This window comes from Aricia agestis, chromosome 11, assembly GCF_905147365.1.
Source record: "Aricia agestis chromosome 11, ilAriAges1.1, whole genome shotgun sequence".
NCBI lineage: Eukaryota > Metazoa > Arthropoda > Insecta > Lepidoptera > Lycaenidae > Aricia > Aricia agestis.
In genome coordinates, this window is record NC_056416.1 from 1,386,894 (window position 1) to 1,406,824 (window position 19,931).

Genomic DNA, 19,931 nt, shown 5'->3' on the forward strand with positions numbered 1-19,931 from the left:
TAATCCACCGCGCGTCGTGTTCCTGTCTATACGCCTTATGATTGATGTTCGGCTTAAATATCGACGTGCAGATTAATAGACAGGACGCGGGGCTGATGGATGACTCGCCCGGCTATTTGTCATAATAACACCGTAATGACATTACATCCACGTATCGATCGGAAAATATGTGTATCATATGCCTGGAATTTTTAAGTGTTGCTTATTTGAGTGACGAGCCGTTGCTAATGGTCTGGTATGAACTGCTTTAGAGGGTTTTAATGTTTGGTTGGTTTGGAAGTCATTTCATTCAACATTGCAATTGATCAAAACATTTCATCCAAGATGTGAGCCCTATTAACTGACAAGAAATCGCATTGATCATAATGAGCACTTTGCTATGAATAAACTTTCTTAACTCTAAACTAAATAATTATAAATATGTAAACAAAATAGATCCATCTTTAGACGTTCATTCAAATATTCCAGCAGATAAAACCACTTCGCCATCTCCATATTAGTTCAAGTGGCATATCTGATCCCTCCGTCAAAGGATCTCTCGTATTCTTGTGTCCGGCTCGAGGGACCAAGATTGTATTTATATTATGCTTATTATATTTTGCGTTTAACCTAAAGTGAGTATGGAAGTTATTTTAAGTACAGTACACAGAACAGTTTAGTTTTTTAAGTATGTAAATACAGGTTTTTAAGTGGCTCGTTTATATTATTTTCTTCTTTTTCAAAATCTAGATGTAGGTGCACAGTATAGTGTAGTTTAATAAGTACTAGCTATTTGACCGAGCTTCGCTCGGTATATATACCTCGGATAAAACACGAATTAAATGACATTTTCTAAAAATGATTCCTATACAAAATTTCATGAAAATATAAATACAAGAATTGCTCGTTTAAAGATATAAGATAACATTATTATTTATCCAAATCATTTTACTTTTCATTGACCCTATTAATGATACGGTTTCCCATTTGTATCCGTGTACCCGTACAATCGTAGTGTGAGATGTGATTTATACATATTGGCGGCGTAAATCTCCACAATATGCCGAACTTAAGCCGGTCGTGGCGTTATGGCGTCCAACGTGGGACTGTATCTTACAATTTGGAATATATTGTCTACGGTTTACTTTCCAATATGAATCGATTTGAATTGCGGTTTAGGTTTATGAGAGGCTGTATTTGTTAAGTTTTATATTTTGTTTTGTGTGGCCGTTGAAAGTATTTTATGAAAGAAATTTTTGTATACATACGGCTGTATTAGATCTTATTGATCGCTTTGATTTTTTAGAGCAAAATAGTTATCATAATCATTATTAGTGCCCGTAATAGAAAATTGACACAACATATTATGATTTATGTGCACGCATCGTTTCGTACAAACGGCCAAAATTTTTATTATGGGAGGCTTAAAACCTATCTAAACAAAGCACAGTGAAGCCGGATGAAATAGTGTCCCGACTTTCTTGAACCCGAAAGTATTGACTTTTATCCTTACATTAATTATCTTGTTACAGACTCCAGAGACTTGGTTTTCGTGATAGTGAGCCAGGGTGACCCCTACCATGCCAGCGTGGCCGCGCGTCTCGAGCAGGACATCATCAGACAGGTCCAAAATATTGAAAAGGTGAGAATATATAAAATAAAGTAGCTTCACGGTGTATGTCCCTCCCCCCTACATATTCAAATTCAAATTGTTTATTTCAGACATGGTCCATATTATAAATTTAAAATTACATAACATTATAATTATAACAATAAATGAGCAACATTAAATAATCACGTGAGACTATGTGACTGTGCATGCATTAGAGTCAATTTTATCATGAATGGACACTCAGTGTCCATTCGACTCGCAATGAGTTGCAGGTAACTGTTGGAGCTGCCGCGTACTCTTCTCATCAGGGATGCAGATCTTTTTGCAGATGCATTACTGCTGCAAAGCCGTCCACTCCGGCTTCTGCGAACATCCCTGACGCGCTACAGAATCGCGGCAGCCCCATCAGTGCCCGGAACCCATTATTATATTGGACCCGCAGGGCACAATAAGCCGCTAGCGTATGTTTGACACATATGCTTAGATCTTCAAAACTTCGCAATAGATATTGATGCGGTTTTTTTTGTCGTTGCTTTTCGACGACAAAAAACCGCATACGCGCCAAATAAAATTCTGCAAGAACCGTACCTTTTTGCGTCATAAAAGTCCAAGCCATTGAGGTGAGATCGGAGTAATATTTTAAGATAAACCAAGTCAAGAATAGTGAAAATGAGATTGAAATCTTTCGCGGGATCAGAATATTTTAATAAACTTTTTTGTTTGGCATGGAGTTTATGAGAAAGGCGGTTGTTGATATTATTTCTATGTTTTAATATCGATGACATAAAAATATGAATAATATGTAATAATGAGAATCTTGCTCGTTTTTGGCTTAAACTTATGAAGCTACCAACCAGACAAATGACAGGACAATATAAGTGTTTTCAGTCACTACTCACTAGTCATACTTTTTCAAAACAGATTTCATATCATGTAAAGTTTTGTGGCTGAAAGAACTTCCTAAAAATACTCGCATTTGGTTCATCCTCTCAATTTTTCACCATCGTGACCATTCCAGCCGCACTTTATTCATCATCTCTTTTCCACTAGCGCGACCCTCGAGTCCACCTAACGCACGTGGACTTCCCTGTCCCCGGGGCGTGGAGCATCATCCCCCTGCTGCGGCCGCTCGTCTCCCGGTACAACGGCAGCGCGCGCTGGGTGCTGTTCGTGGAGCCGCATACCGCCGTGCGCTGCGATCGCCTGCTACACGCGCTGGCTGCGGCTGACCCACGCCAGGTGAGTCCACCTCACCCGTGCACTTGCCCCTCCCAGGGGCGTCGAGCATCATCCCCCCGCTGCTGCGATAGATACCAGGTGAATGATCCCGCAGTGGAAGAAGAATAAGACATGATAATAAATGGTAGCACAAAAGAACAAATTATTCCGATTTAAAATCGACAAAGCTGGCGCTCCTCTTCGTATAATTATGGATCGAGGGCCCAAACGAACTTCCCCAAGAAATCTCAAGAAATTTGTAGTGCTAAAATTAACAAATACACCCTTTATAGCGTGCTCCTTTTGTTATTACAACGCCATGTCCAGCCAAGTCTAGAAAATTATGGTTTTTTCACTAAAGTCAAAATTTAGAGGCGTCTTATTGCAACCGCAACTAGAACTGGTTTAGTGGAAACACACACATTTCCACAAAAATTATACAAATATCCCTGTATATATTTCAAAACCTCAAGTAGGCAATAGTAGACAGTAAAATAGTAAAATGTTTGTTACACTTGTCATGCTAAAGCAAATTCATTAGACGGATAAACAACGCACCATGTTTACCCAGCTCTCTACCTAGCTCAATAAACAATGTTAATTATTTCAATATCAGATACCCGTGTATCTCCTTGCCTTCAAGAGACATTTCATATAATAAATCCATACTCATATTTATAAATGCGAAAGTGTGTCTGTCTGTTTCCTCTTCACGACATAACTGCTAAACCGATTTTGCTTAAATTTGGTATAAAGATACTTTAGGTCCCGGGAAAGGACATAGGATACTCTTCATCCCGTAAAAAATGTACGGTTCCAGTGTGATAAACTAATTTTGATGCAATGAAGTAGTGGGCGTCATCTAGTGAAGAATATTTCTGATGATTTGAAAACTAGAAGTGAGATAAAGCTGATGAAGTTCTATAAAATGAGGGTTAGTTTACATCGTGATACGATGCACAGAAGAGCTCTTATATCGAGCTGTTCCCCCCCCCCCCCCCCCCGCAGTCCCACTTTTGCAACGATGCAACTTGCGTAGTAAGTTAAACTCATTTTTGAATCGCTAAAAACCGATTGCGTATAATAACTGGGCTGTTTTACTCCTCGGTTAGAATTGACCATAGACGATCTAAAAGAACACTACCGTTCCTGTAACCTGTTGCATGAAGAGAACGTGATTTTGACGTTGTTCGTGGCGGCCGAAGCCCACTGACGTCATTTCAGAGGTTGTATATATATTGCCGTTCTCCGAAACTTCGATAGCGCGATGCAGGAATGTTAGGCGAATTGTGGGTACCGCCACATCACTCCCCCCCGAAGACCTGTCGTATTCTTCGATGCGCTTGTGTTGTCAGGTGTGGGCCGAAGCTACGCGTGCAATGACCAGGAGAGGGACCCCGTGCTCTGCTTGTTGACCGGTCGTTGTAGCCTATGGCTGCCCCGTTCAAGCCAGACACGGGTTCGACCGGCGCGGAAGCCTAACGCGGCTTATGGTCGAGGCGACCCGGTTATGCTTGATGTCTGCTGACGTGGTGCGGAGGGGCGGGGAGTGTTGACGATGATTAATGTCCAGAAGGATGCGTGTTCTTGTCGGTGGTCACCAATTTAACGTTGTTCGTGGCGGCCGAAAAGGAAGATCTTCCGACCGAGAGAGATAGCATGCTCGGTCAGGCCGAAGCCCACTGACGTCATTTCAGACGTTGTATATATCTTGCCGTTCTCCGAAACTTCGATAGCGCGATGCAGGAATGTTAGGCGAATTGTGGGTACCGCCACATGATAATATCTAGTACTAGATGACGTCCGCAACTCCGTTGCGCCAAAATTCGATTATCACGTAGGAACCGTACATTTTTTTCGGAATAAAAAGTATGTGCTGTCTTTGACTCAAAGTATCTCCATGCCAAATTTCAGCAAAATCGGTTCAGCGGTTATGGCGTGATGAGGTAACAGACAGACAGGCCTACTTTCGTTTTATAATATTAGTATGGATCAAAGACATAGATCAAGATAGATACCGCATGTGTATGTACTTCGCGTGCCATATCGCGTTCCCAAACGACGAGCAATGCTCGTCTTTTGAATGTCTGTTCTTTAGTCTGCGTTCTACCGTTATCGGAATCGGACGTCAATCGGATTTAAAAAAATGCCTTATTGTGCCGTATAGAACTATATATTCGAATAGAAACGTTGGCCTAGATAATGGACACCTTTCTTATCATCGGTACGTCCACAGTAGGTAGGAAAAAAGTGGCACGCTCGTTTTCATACAAATGGAAGGACATGCGGACATCTTGAATTATGTCTGTGGTATGATAGTTAATGTGTAGTTCGAGTAATGACTTGTAACCTAACTCCTCAACCCTCGCACTCAGGATATACATTGGATCGGCTACCCGCTGCGAGACGTGGAGCCCACCATCATCCACCACTTCGCGTTCTACGACGAGCTGGAGGAGGACGGGGGCTTCGTGTACCCGCACTTCGCCAGCGGGTTCGCCATGAGGATACAGCTTATGGCCAGGTAATTCATTTGATGCCGAATTATGCACTGGGCAAATCCCATATACCTTTTCGTGACTGCAAAAACTCGTGAATATAGAGGTTGGCAACTTTGTCTTTGACAGCCATTTATAAACAACTGCTTCGTTTTTAAAGTAGAAAAGTTATTTTCATAGAAAAAGTGGCCGAATGTTGAATGTTCCTAAAATGGTGGTGAATTCTGTAAAGGCCCGAAACGAATATTCCGTTTCCTAATTTGACTGTTAAAGCAAGAGACAGTATAGCTGGAATCCGGTGCTGGTACAGCACTGTATCAATTTAAACGCGTTCAACATATTTTAGTAACATGTTCAAATTTTAATTAATCTAGCATCTACTATTTGGTGCCAGACGCTCTCACCCAGACCCAGTAAATTAAGTCAATAAGAGCCCTTCTTACAGCTACATCTTTAACGGGTTGTTTACTAGTTTAAATCTACCTTACAACCTTTTGAAATATTCGACAAACTCGAAAAGATAAGTAGACTACAAACACACCTCTATTAAAGTTACCAGTATTATACAAAGCCTATCTTTCAGCCTTATGGACCTAATAGAGTCTGGCGCGAGACGACTCGAGGCGGACTTCTCAATAGACCCGGCGTTTGAGCTGGCACAGCTGGTGTACGGGGACCCTAAACAGCCTGGCCCCCTGCTCACGCCGGACCACAGCTTCTGTGTAGTGTCGGGAGACACCTGTGCTACTTACCCCAGGCAGTTTGATACGTGTGTGAGTATTGATATTATTTTTTTAGGTTTCGGGCAAAATCAGCCTTCTATGGTATATAAACCTCCAGAAGGAAACCCAAAATTTCACAAAAATTAACATGAAGTTTTGAGAGTCGTGTCAAGGTTTGGATCATAGAAAAACTATTTAGGTAAAGCGATTGTAAACGGGCAACGTCACATTGAATTCACCTTTTTAAAATTACTAAAAGTTGTCCGTAACATACTTCATGCAGAAGTTCGTTTATCGCGCGTTTAAACGCACTAAAATCTATCATTTCCTGGTACTCAATATACAAAAAAAAATGTTTAAGCGCTTTAAAAGACTCTACAATTTTGCCATAATTGTTGTCAGGGCAGTCCCATACCTGAGGAGTGGATATTCTTCGCGGTGAAGACTTGGAGTGGCTTCCATGATACGCGAGCTAAGGTTGTAAAGAAGACCTGGGGCAAACATGTCACTAACCTACAGTTTTACAGCGACAAAGATGGTAAGTTTTGAACCCTTGACTGTAAAGTATATTTAGTAAAAATTAAAATGTGGTGTTATTTTAATACTAGGGAATAAGATCAACAGCTCCGAACATTTATGGCTTTTTTATTAACAAAAGATAAATAATTGTTAAAATTATTGCTAGGGGCTAAAGCTAAGCTTAAAACAAAATATATGTATATCGGATCTGAAATTTTTTGCAGCTCTAAGATAATGCGTATAACTTTAAAAGTGAAACATGCCGAATTCGTGATCTAAGAATGCTGATATTATTAATTCCTAAGGGCCTGTTTCACCACTTCCTGATAAGTACCGGATAGGCTAGCTATCCACCACTTGACAGATGGAGAATCAGTCAAAAAAGTTGTGGATAGCTCATCCGGCACTTTATCAGGAAGTGGTGAAACAGGCCTTAAGCCTTATTTTATTTATATCCCAGCCGGAATTAGCGGTATCTAACGTATTGCCAGCCCCAAATCAGCCAGAAATGTCAACCATTTGCCATGATGTTAATGGCGATAATATATAAATCCCAATTTTATTAGGGTTCCGTACCCAAAGGGTAAAAACGGGCCCCTTTTACTGACACTTCGATGTCTGTCCGTCTGTCAACCTGTCTGTATCCATACAAAAATATTTTTTTTTGCCTATAGGTCTACCAGAATCTGATGGCAATTTTTGACAGCTGTGGATTATCATTGGATAATTTTTTTACTAATATTATAAATGCGAAAGTGGGTCTGTCTGTCTGTCCGTCTGTCTGTCTGTCCGTCTGTCTGTCTGTCTGTCTGTCTGTTACCTCTTCACGCGCAAACCGCTGAACCGATTTTGCTGAAATTTGGCATGGAGATTCTTTGAGTCCCGAGAAAGGACATAGGATAGTTTTAATCCCGGAAAAATGTACGGTTCCCGCGCGATAAACGAATTTTGGCGCAACGGAGTTGCGGGCGTCATATAGTTTTTTATGCATGTTTAACACAGAATCAGCTGCTATAAGAAAAAAAAGGATCAAAATGTTTTATTCCAACTACCCCGGTATTGCTAGAGTCAATTTATTTTCTCACTTTTTGCCATCAGATTCTGGTAGACCTATACTTCCGCTCATAACGATACGGAATCCTTCGTGTCTCCGTACGACTCGCACTTGGCCAATTTTTATTTATACCCCAAAACATCCGGATTAAGCGGTATCATTATTTGCAGACCCCACTCTGCCGGCGATAGATATCGGTGTACCGAACTCCAAGACGGGGCACTGCGTGAAGACGGTCGCGATACTGGAGGACGTGCTACGCAGGATCGATAGGCGGCCCATCAGGTGGATATTCCTGGCCGATGACGATACTATATTGGGGTGAGATTCGTTTGCTTTACACGATAAACAATATAATATGAGAAGCGCTCAACTCGCGTTTTGATTATGTGCGTTAACAACAACATGCATTTTTAAAGAGCGTCGGGCGCTTTTTTTATTAGAGTGTATTTTAAGAGGATACACCAGAGGCGAGAGAAATTGAAAATAGGTATTTGAAAATGTATTGCTGTCTCACCAATCTCAAGTCTCCCACCGCAGAGCGCGATAGAGGCAACACGACAAAAGTTCTAATAAAAGAACAGAAAATCTTCGAGTCTTTGTCCGCTGATTCCTTCTCCAAAACTTTACCTATTTAAGTACTTTTTTCATTAAGAATTAAAACAAGGCTTGAGCTTTGTTCCTATGTTTTTTTTTTTTTTGTATATTTTAGTCAGTTTAGTTTTCTGGGTGTTTGAACACAGAGGAAAATCTTGCCATTTTTTGGGGTTTTTGGACGTTCTTATCTTTTTTAATAATAAAATTATGAAAAAAAGGAAAACATAGGGACATGCTAATAGTGGCCATAGATATTCAGGAAAAAAATCATAACTCTACCGGCATTATCTAGGGAAGTCCTTGCGTTGTTATTCAGTTAAAATCCTAGTATTTTTACCCGACTACGGCGAAGCAAAAAGGAGGGTTATGATTTTGGCCTGTATGTATGTATGGATATGGATGTTCATCTGTATCCTCGTAACTTTAAAACTACTTAACGCATTTGCACAAATGAGGTGTCGTTAGAAGCCTCTTGACTGTCGCTGGTTATAGGCTACATGACATCACGTTAAATTGACTGTAGCACCATCTAGGGGACTGAAAGAAAAGAACAAAAAAAAATATTTTTCCTGACAATGTCGTGTGGGGTATCAAAAGATAGAGCTTATTTGGCACATTTCAAATATGTAAACATTATTATCAATTTCTCACGGGTTTATGAGCAATCACCTGATAATTGCAAGAATTCAAAAATCACTTCAATACAATATCTATACAAATACATATTATAATAAAATCGGGATCGGAGGGAGGGATGGGAATAGGAAGGGGAGGATCAAAGGGAGGGGGGGGGAGTAGGAGAGGGCGGGGTCGGAGGTAAATGTTGCTTATATCAAAATGGTGTGGGGGGCTTCGCCTCTGGCCTGTACCAAACCTCCCCCACCTGGAAATGTTGTCGCGTCGTCAGTTTTGATTCTCAGTGAGTTTTGATTCTCCTTTTTTAGGAACAAAGTTAAGTGAAATTATTGTACCCTAAACTAAACATACACTTTTGGAGTATCATTAATTAATTACCATGTCCTCCAAATGCTTGGCCCTCGGCTGGAACTTGGGGGGGCTGCTACCCTAAACTAAATACACACTTTTTGACTATCATTTAATTACTTATATGAAGGGCTTGGCCTTCAGCTGGAACTTGGGGGGGCTGCGCCCCCCCAAACCCCGCCTCCCTCGTGGAAGTGTTATCGCGTCGTGATTGTTGAGTTTCGATTCTCCTCTTTTAGGAACAAAGCTATAAATTATTTAAAGTAAAATTATTGTACCCTAAACTAAACATACACTTTTTGACTATCATTTAATTACTTATATGGAGGGCTTGGCTTTCGGCCGGAACTTAACATCGTATTAATTTAATAATTTAGAGTGCGAAGACTGTGCGAGATGTTGAGCTGCTACCGCGGCGGCGCTGACAATATGATGCTGGGTGAGCGGTACGGGTACGGATACGGCAAGAAGGAGACTGCTGGGAAAGGTACGACTAATACATGAGAATACTTGAGTAACAGACCAAGTAAAAATATAAAGACAAAGTTCTACGTACAACATGAGTAGGTACGGCTAAACTACGCCTCGCCGCTCCGTGCGTATATAGTGCAACGCACAAAATATTACTATTTTATTTTATATAACTATTTTTATGTAGTACGTAGCATCGATAGGCATATCATATCATACTGACTTCGCTCTTTGATTTAATAAAAACTGAAAAACTATTACTGAATATTATTCGATACTTTTTCACACTTTTCAATATAGAGCACTTTAGTTCATAATCCTTATAAAATACTTTCGCAGCAATGTAGCTGACATGGCTCTTAATACATAGAGCTCTTTTTTCCTAATCCTTATAAAATACGAGTCCTTAAATTCACAATAAATTATAGCAATAAAAAATCCCAGGCTACGACTACATAACCGGCGGGGGCGGCACCGTGCTCAGTGTGGGCGCGGCGCGCGCGCTGGCGGCCTGCGCGTGCGCGGGTATCTCTGCGCCAGACGACATGACGCTCGGCGCGTGCGCACGCGCACACACGAAGACTACCATAGTACACTCGCCGTTGTTCCATCAGGTGAATTTTATTTGTTTTGAGATTTATATTATAGTTGATGTAGAGCGTTGTCTTTCTGATAATTATTATAGTGTTGAATAAACATAATGAATTAATGAAGTATACTTTATAGTGCACAAAAAGAGTTAACATAGCAGTTGACATGTTAACCGAGTGCAACAGCAAATCATGCTGTACTCATTTGATTTTCTAAAATTGGCATTACATACATCAAAATTTGGCCAAGTTGAATGAGTTTTACGGTACTCCCAAATTAATAATGCGAATGCAAATCTTCGCTAATTGTCGTAATTACGGAAACATCCAAATCTATGAAACGTAAGATCCCCAAACAATGCACTTGCATTTTGCACCTATTCAAAGAAAATGGAAGTAAATATCATATAGCCGGTGGCTGTCCGCTGTCGCGCGCCGGTCCATCAATAAGTGCTATATCTCACCGGGAAGCCTTCGCGGCGTTACCATGGTAACGTCCAAGCAACGTCAGGCGCCTCTACATCGCTGCAAAGCGCTGTTTTTCTTAAAGTTAAGTTTAAAACAGCGCTTGCAGCGACGTCTTCCGATGCTCGGGAAATACGACCGTTGCAGAAAAATTACGAAAATTTCTATGCGCATTATCAATTTGGGAGCACTGTACACAGCTGATAACTTTTTTAAAGATTTTGTCTGATATGTTTAAAATAGTTGCTAGATCAAATGCATTTTGGTAGACCAGTGACAAACGGTTCTTTGTCGATCAGCGATCAGTCACTATATAAGCGATTATAAAGCTGCTTGCAGCCTACATATCTCCCCTTATTACAGGCCCGTCCATCCGACTACCCTCGCGAGGCGATAGCGCGCGACCGGCCCGTGTCCTTCCACCGCCACTCCGCACCAGACCCGCTCCTGGTGTACGCCACGTGGTTCCGACATGATGACATGGCCGTGCCGAGAGCTAGGGATGAGCTGTAGCTTGGAATTGCTGCTGGTAATAAATCATGTTGTATTACGAGGCTCCTAGTGTAAGTCACAAGGTTCTGGTTCCATTAGCGCCACATTCCTGCATCGCGCTATCGAAGTTTTCTAAGTGCGCCGGTATACGACAGCTGAAATTAATCACGTGGGCTTCCAGAGCATACCACCTCGCTCGGGCGGAAGATCTTCCTTTGCGGCCACTACGCATATTCCCACAGATATATCATAGTACCATATACACATGGTAGAGCTTGTCTAACTTAGAATGAATCTTCCGTATTTTCAATATAAAATTTCGTATTTATATCAACTATGAAGTAGTGGGTCATTTCAAGTTAGTCAAGCTGTAGCGAGATTCTTCGTCGCGGAAGCTAGCCAGATATTAAAGTCTACGCGTCTTATAACTTTTCATTCGTGTGAGTGTCACACAGACAGTATACGTGTGACGTCCGGCCTGAGGCGCGACACCATTACTCCTTTGGGTCAATAATAATTCAGACCGCAACGCGACGCGTAGATGCAATTGACAGATTTTTACGTGAGGTGTCTTGCAAATCTGTCAAATCCATACAAATTAGAAATGACCCTTAGTCAACTGATTTAGTCGCGACTTGCGAATCGCGATGCGTCATTCACACACACCAACTTTTAGGTATGTGTGTGCTCACACCGATGCAAAGTTCAGCTTAGGGCCTTATCATACTAGTGACTTCGGGGCGGGACGGGCAGGCAGCGAATACGTCGCGCTTTCGGTTCTGTGTTTTGTTATTTAGTTGTGTGGCGTCCACACTGCTCTGTCGCGCGGAAGCATATTATAAATCATGCCTAACTCGCTGCAGACACGCGATAAAAACGTTGCGTACCCACCAGCGATGCCAGATTTTTTTGGACCAAGTCGGGACTTTGGAACTTTTGAGAAAAAAAAACGGGATTCTTTAGTCAAAAGCGGGACAATGTAAAAAAAGATATAAAATCAAAAGTTTTTTGAATTTTTTATCTTTTCATTTGCGTTAGAATAACGTTTACGTGACAAAAGATAGCTAAAGTAGCCAAAGAAAATCCACCCCTCTACCTCCCGTACTTTTATCTTCATTACGCACCTTTCTTTCTCAGCCCGTTGCGCGCTGCACGTACGTTTGGACGTTCCCCGAAAAGCGGGACTGAGCCTGTCCCGCGCGGGACATTTAATTTTAATGAAAAAATCGGGACGTCCTGCCAAAATCGGGACGTCTGGCAACGCTGGTACCCACCCACGCGTCGCTGTGCGCCCCCTCCCTCAATTCCGCTCGTAAATCGCTAATATGATAACAGCCTTAGGTCTCGTAGACTACTAAAAAACAGTGAAATGGTATGCTTTCGCTTGTTATCTCGAATAATTTTTATAATAACGTTTTGTGCCATATTTGAAATGTTATATTTATTTGTGAACATACACGTGTTGTATGTCAGACGATGATATTATGTTACGAGAAAATATTAAGTTCCATGAGTAGGGACCATTTTGTATGGACAGATTACGATAAATACAGAATAACGTGTTGGACACTCAGTAACGTGAAATGGGATTACTTTGGTCATAATATAGGTTTTAATAATTACGTTATAGTTTTACGTAAGATTTACAATGTTATATTTATATATTATGTATTGTTTATATTTCATGTATATTTGCGAATGTGTTGTATGTTAGAGACTGCCAGTTTTGTGCTTAGAAACATATCATGTTAAAACTAATAAGTAATAAAGATTTATATTTTTCTATTTAAGTATTTTATTAGCATGTGTCCTTTTTGTGGTGATTCTAATTTCCCATTAAAAGCAAAGTAAACTTTTTTCTTTATTATCTCTTGATAAAAACTGAAAAATTGTAACGTGGTCTGTGACATCATAACTCCCAAACGTGTAAATCGATTTTGATAAGGTTTTCCGCTGACATAATAGAGACTACGAAGCTTATTCATCATCACCCTCCCTGCTCGACAATTCAAATATTTTCTATCAAGTTTATAATTTCAAGGAAGTAGATGAAAAACGTCATACAAATCCTCTCAAGATGTGAGTTGGGTAAGCGGTTGTTAGCGTAAGGGACATGTCCCCACTACGGGCCATTGCGGGTTCTGGTCACGCACCAGTCGACAATACACGCGATCCCTTAACAAAATATTGGGATTGGAACGCCTCTAGGATATTGGTTTTTTGAGTTAACTGTAGATGATATGAATTATGGGGTGGTAAGTATAATGTAAAGCCGTATAGTAAATAGGCAAGGAATGAAAACTGAAGTGACGTAGCTCTGTATATTTAAAACTTTCAATTGTGTACATTTACAATAGGGATGATGACAAGGTCAAAGATTAGCGTATTTTGTTAATAAAATAAAGAAATCACGGTAAAAAAGAAGTGTTCCCAAAATTTCAGCTCGATAGCATTTGTATTTTTTTTGTTATGCGCCTTTAAAGTTGGATATTCAAGTCGAATTTTTTTTCAATTAAATTTCTTAATATTTGTATATAATTCGATAAGTTATGCAATTAAAAGCAACTTTTGTTATGAAACCACTTTCATAAACGCAATATTTAATATACCTGTCGAACAAAGCTGTCTCCCGATGCGTACAAACTACGAAAGACTGACGTCAGTCTTTCGTAGCGTTTTGTATGGAGCGTTTCGGGCAGGTCTTTTTTATGAGATATTTGAATTGTCATATCTTGGTGAATTTTTAAGCTATCAGAGTCATTCTTTCAACTATGTTTCTATTTTTTAAGTGTCCTTCAATTACCGATAAGAAAAAAAAATAGTCATCATGCTTATTGAGGCATCAGACATTCTAAGGGCCCGTTTTACCACTTCCTGATAGATTCCACAACTTATCTGACAAATAAGTAGATACTCTATACTCCCTCTGTCAGATAAGTTGCGGATCTATCCGACACTTATCAGGAAGTGGTGAAACAGGCTCTGAATATTATATTCATATTATATTACGTAATAAGTTACAATATCTTGTTTTGAACACGGCCATGTTTTAATTTTGACTAGATGACGCCCGCTACTCCGTTGCGCCAATATTCGTTTAACGCGGGAACCGCACATTTGTTAAGATAAAAAGTATCTTATGTCCTTTCCCGCGACTCTCCACACCAAACAGCAAAATCGGTTCAGCGGTTTAGGCGTGAAGTATCTCTTCACGCCTAAACCGCGCATTTATATATTTAACAACAGACACATTTTCGCATTTATAAATTATAATATTAGTAATATGGATTGCTTAAACCAACATGCTCTCAAGACAAGCAAGGAAGAGGCAACTGGCACGGTCTTTATAACCTCCTCCTTTTTTGGAGTCGGTTAACAAAATATTGAATACTGTTTTGCAGCAGCACATCTTAAGATAACGGCTGTCATGATCTCTTACCAGGCTAATTTTGATCATTAGTTTATAACCGAGGTAGCCAAGTAATGAAAGGCTAATGCATGAGTCGGGAGTATTCTCGCCAGTCATCGCTCTTTATGTCTCAGATCAATTAATACCTCCTTTCACCAAGTTATGGAAGATAATTACTTATCTGGGAATATAATGGCTCATATACAGGGGATCTAGACATGCGGTAGCGTGTCAAGCCAAGTTCAAGTATAACAGAATAGAGTTTTACTCTATCAATAAGCTTAGCAAAATTTTAGGTATGTATGTATACTACAGTGAGGAAGGCTGATTTTTTCCAGAGGGAAGCCCTTCTTTCGATGTTGGATTTGTCGGAATGCAGTAAATTAAGCCGATTATGGTGAGATATCAAACTGTCACAAGTTTAAAACATCGTAAGTTTGTGAGTAAATACCTACGTTTGTGACTTTTACAATCAAAATGAACTGAACAGATTTCGATAATCATGGTAGAAGTTTAGGCTCTGAAGTCTGAATTAACACAGGATACTTTTTATCCCAAATTCCGGAAGTGGCGGCTAAGATCTAATTTTTGTATTTTCATTAGCTGCATTTTTATTAGCAGTCTGATAGACTTGCCCGTATAAATAGTTCTTAAGATGCGACCCGGTCTCAAGACGCGGTTAGGCTCTGTGATTGGTCCAAATTTTGACAGCCAACCAATCACAGAGCCTGAACCGTGTCTTGAGACCGAGATGCATCTTGAGTACTGACTATCTATACGGGCCGACTCGACTCGACTCAAAAATCGCGCTTTCGTAATCCACGCGTTCGCGTCCGCTCTGCTTATAAAGCCGGCAGGGGCCTTACGATAAAGAAACCATAGAGAGGAGTCTCTAGCTTAAATAACTCTAAATGCCACCACTAAATACTTAGTAAGCATATTGATGATGAAGTTATTTATCGTTCCTCGTTGAACACCGCATTGTTTCCGCTAATAAACCTCTCGGCTCTAACTAATGAAATACACTCCCGGAATACAGATGCTCGCAAATTGAAAGAGTCGAGATTTTGTTCGGTCTGTTTTTAATTTTGTATGAATTTATTGTGTTACCTGTGTTGAATACCAAAATGTATTTAAAAAATTCTTAAAAAGAAACGTATACTTACCTGATTGACAAGTTTTGATTTTGCAAGATATTATTTAACTATGTTTACTGTTTATTCTTTACCTATGTACTGTCTAAGTTTAGATACAGTATGTTCTTATTGTGTACTTTTACTGTTTACATTTCAATTAAAGACGCAAAGTTTGATTAAAAAAAAATTGTAAAAAAAACGCCCTTACGAATTATCATAATTTAAAGGGGGCAAAAACTTTTGGGAGACAAAACGAAGAAAAATGTAAAGGAAAATTGAATTATAATTTCTTAGGGAAATGGTGAATTGTAGCGAGGAGAGAAGACAGTGGCGTGTTTAAGGCGCCTTAAGTTCCGTAAAGTTACTTCTGAATATAGAGCCAAATATTGGCGTAACTTAAATAATAAGTGCAAGCTCGTTGATGTATTTTAAATAGTTTTTTTTTTTCGAAAAATATTTTAGCCTACTCTTCTCAACTAGGAATAAATAGATAGGGATAATCCACTGGATAATCTCACATTGTTATTATATAAGTATACACATCGTTTTTCTCACTTTTTTGTTTATGTCAGATTAAGTCCTCGTAAAGCCAGCAAACTTAGCATAATAATAATAATAATAATACTCCCCACACCGGTTTCGGTGACGGTGGCCGGTTTCATTGAAACCAGGCCAGGTACGCAGGAGTAATTGATGGGGCTGGAGCCTGGAGCCGTCTACTGGAAGGTGCCTCGATGATGGTGATGAATGAAACCTGATTTAGACTCAATACGATTTATTGATACTTTAAAGTATGACACTTTGACATGCGCACACCGGCGGTGGTCCAATATCGAGTGAAGGGGGCGCGCCGCGCAGCCCGGGCGCAGGCCTACGTAAGCCCTGCGTGTGTGCGTGTGACGTCGATGATGTGATGCGTCGACATGCCGGCCCTCATTGAAGCCTCGCTTCAATCTTGTTCAGGTTTTGGAAGAGGACAAATTTTTGAGAATGAGCGTCGGACTGTCCCTGACGATGTCTTGATGTCAGCCACTCGTGTTACTCCATCAGATCCCGGATAAATGGTTATGATTCGTCCCAAGTGCCATTTCATTGGAGGCAGGTGGTCATCTTTGATAAGTACGAGATCTCCTTTGCAGAGCGACCCATGAGATTGTTTCCACTTGGTGCGAATTTGGAGCTCCGAAATATATTCTTTGTGCCATCTTGACCAGAATTGTTGACGTACTCTTTCGATTCTTTGGTAACGATCGAGGCGATGCAATGGAATTTCGGCTAAGTCTGGCTCTGGTAATGACGTGATTTGTCTGCCAATTAGGAAATGGCCTGGGGTAAGGGGAAGTAGGTCTTCGGGATTTGATGACATTGGGGTAAGAGGACGCGAGTTAAGTATTGCCTCAATTTGAGTCAGGGCTGTGTACAGTTGCTCGTATGTTAAATTTAAGTTACCAATTGCACGTTTCAAATGATTTTTAGTAGATTTTACACCTGATTCATGAAGTCCACCAAAATGGGGAGACCGGGGAGGCGAGAAACTAAATTTTATGGATTCTTGTGCAAAAATATCAACTATTTTGTCTCCGTCTGTAGATATCATTTTTTTAATCTCATTATTAGCTCCAACAAAATTCGAACCATTATCGCAATACATGTATGATGGTTTGCCTCTACGCGATATGAACCTTTTTAAGGCTAAAATAAATTTTGTAGTGGACATGTCGCTAACTAATTCCAAGTGTATGGCTTTAGTGGTAAAGCATACAAAGACGCAAATATATGATTTTATTAAGCGACATCCTCGCCCTTCTTTATTAGCAATCATAATAGGACCACAATAATCAGTTGATGTGTATTGGAAGGGATAACCGACGTCGCTTGCACTAAATCTTTCTTTGGGAATATTTCCCATTATAGGTATAGTACTGTCAGCACGAAATCGCCTACAAATGGTGCAGTTTCGATACACATGCCTAGCCAGATCTCGCCCACCAATCGTCCAATAGTTTTGACGAGTGGAGTAAAGTAATTGTTGCGGTCCGGTATGCATTAGAATTTTGTGTTCATTTTGAAATAAAAGCTTAGAAAATATATGATTTTTATGAATGAGAAATGGGTGTTTTTTATTATAATCATACTGTGAATTTAGAAGTCGTCCCCCGACTCTTATTACATCTAATTTATGATCAAAAAATGGATTAAGAGATAAAATTGAGCAAGTACTTTTTAAAGTTTTATTTGATTTTAACTGTTCGTACTCTATAGGAAATGATTGCTTCTGTGATATACTAATTAACTTGTAAATAGCGTTTTTAATTTCAGATACTTGTAAAGGGCCTGTTATTTTATTTTTATTATTTTTTAAATTGTAAATAAAACGTAGGATATAAGCCATGGTTCTTTGCATTCGGGAATAACTAGAAAATTTAACAAATGGAAATACCGATTCATCTGATTGAGCTATTGTTAATGTTACTTCTTGTTTTAGTTCTGGTAAAATTAAATTATTATTTTTAAAATCAAATGTAGGCCACGATGACTCGGTGGACTGTAAAAAATGCGGGCCTTTCCACCATTGCTCACAGCTGATTAACACATCAGGGCTGGTTTTACGCGTTAGATAGTCCGCTGAATTTAAATATGTTGGAACATAATTCCACGAGCTAATGTTTGAAATGGACTGTATTTCTCCTATTCTGTTACGTACAAATGTCTGCAGTCTATTAGTAGTTGTGTTAAGCCAGCCTAAAACGATGGTGGAGTCGCACCAATAAAAAATATTATCTATAGTGAGTCGCAATGATTCAACGATCTTGATACCGAGTCTCGCTCCTAGTAATGCGCCGCAAAGTTCTAGACGCGGGAGTGTTTGCGGTTTCAGAGGCGAAACTTTATTTTTTGAACACAAGAGCGTCACGTTTACTTCGCCACTATCGTCAACAGACCGTAAATATGCGCACGCTCCGTATGCGTCTTCGGAAGCGTCCGTAAATATATGCAATTGTAGGTTATTGTAATTCGAACGAAGAGCGTGTCTGGGGATTCTTAAATTATTTAATTCTGATAATGACGAAATGAACTTATACCAAGCTGTACGTGTAGCTTCTGGTACTGGATCGTCCCACGACAACTTACATAACCATAGTTTTTGTAGGGTTATTTTTGCTTCTAATATAGAAGGGGTGACCAGGCCCAGTGGGTCAAAAAGTTGAGATATAGTAGACAAAATATTTCTTTTGGTTATTTTGCTACAAGTTTTTAAATTTATATTAAAACAAATTTCGTCTGACTTATGATCCCAGTTTATACCTAATGTTTTTGAAACATCATTCGGACATAAATCTAAGCGATCAATTGTTATGTTGTCGTTTGAAAGGTTTTTAATTTGTGATAGCACATTTTTATCGTTCGAACACCACTTACGCAAAGGGAAACAGCCACTAGCAAGTTGCTTGGTAACTCCTGTATAAATGTGAAGAGCCTGAGAGATGTTACTAGCGCCTGTGATGACGTCATCGACGTAGAAGTCTTTAGAGATCACCTCTTGAATCAGCGGGTCGGTACATTCGTCGGCTAACTGCTTGAGACACCGTATCGCTAAGAATGGAGCCGAAGCAGTGCCGTACGTTACCGTGTTTAGCTCGTAGGCCCGCAGAGGTTCGCTAGGCTCGTCGCGCCACAGTATTTGTTGAAGGGGTCTTTGTGACTCATTAACTTCGACCTGCCTATACATTTTAGTGACGTCAGCTGTAATGACGATATTATGTTGACGAAAGCGCAATAATATTGAGAAAAGATCATCTTGTATCGTCGGGCCGACCATTTGCAACTCATTAAATGAATAACCGGAAGATGATTTCATAGAACAATCGAAAACGACCCTTAATGACGTAGTAGAACTAGTAGGGCGTTCTACACCGTGGTGTGGAGCAAAATATTTTATTTGGTCACTGTTCACATGTTTTGATAGTCTCATGTGACCCAAATTAATATATTCTTGAATAAAATTTTTATACTGATTTTTTAATTGTAAGTTAGTTTGTATTTTTTTCTCTAGCTGTAAAAATCTAATTTTAGCCATTTTGAATGAATCGCCTAAAACATCTGGACTATGCTTTAATGGAATCGTGACTAAAAATCTGCCATTAGGTAGGCGAGACGTATTTTGCACAAACGAATTTTCACATT

The 19,931-nt window shown here is 39.8% G+C and overlaps 1 protein-coding gene and 1 long non-coding RNA gene across 4 annotated transcripts in view; one reads left to right on the forward strand and one right to left on the reverse strand.

The window, feature by feature from the left end:
* LOC121731734 (beta-1,3-glucosyltransferase) overlaps window positions 1-14,970 on the forward strand; it is a 29,649-nt gene extending 14,679 nt beyond the window's left edge. For 2 of the 3 annotated variants that reach the window (XM_042121327.1, XM_042121325.1), the window contains exons 3-11: window positions 1,512-1,621; window positions 2,642-2,830; window positions 5,185-5,333; window positions 5,891-6,080; window positions 6,432-6,567; window positions 7,773-7,923; window positions 9,561-9,670; window positions 10,099-10,268; window positions 11,073-11,348. In XM_042121327.1, the coding sequence (XP_041977261.1) occupies window positions 1,512-1,621; window positions 2,642-2,830; window positions 5,185-5,333; window positions 5,891-6,080; window positions 6,432-6,567; window positions 7,773-7,923; window positions 9,561-9,670; window positions 10,099-10,268; window positions 11,073-11,222 (1,355 nt within the window). In that variant the 3' untranslated portion in view covers window positions 11,223-11,348. Of the gene's footprint in view, window positions 1-1,511; window positions 1,622-2,641; window positions 2,831-5,184; window positions 5,334-5,890; window positions 6,081-6,431; window positions 6,568-7,772; window positions 7,924-9,560; window positions 9,671-10,098; window positions 10,269-11,072; window positions 11,349-14,948 lie in introns of those variants that run through there. The other variant, XM_042121326.1, reaches the window with a different exon arrangement.
* On the reverse strand, window positions 9,325-19,297 carry LOC121731735. Its single transcript, XR_006036276.1, has 3 exons — window positions 19,285-19,297; window positions 18,872-18,873; window positions 9,325-9,415 (listed from the first exon to the last, which is right to left on the reverse strand). It is a non-coding gene; the product is annotated as an uncharacterized LOC121731735 (long non-coding RNA).
* Between the last annotated feature and the right edge of the window lie 634 nt (window positions 19,298-19,931).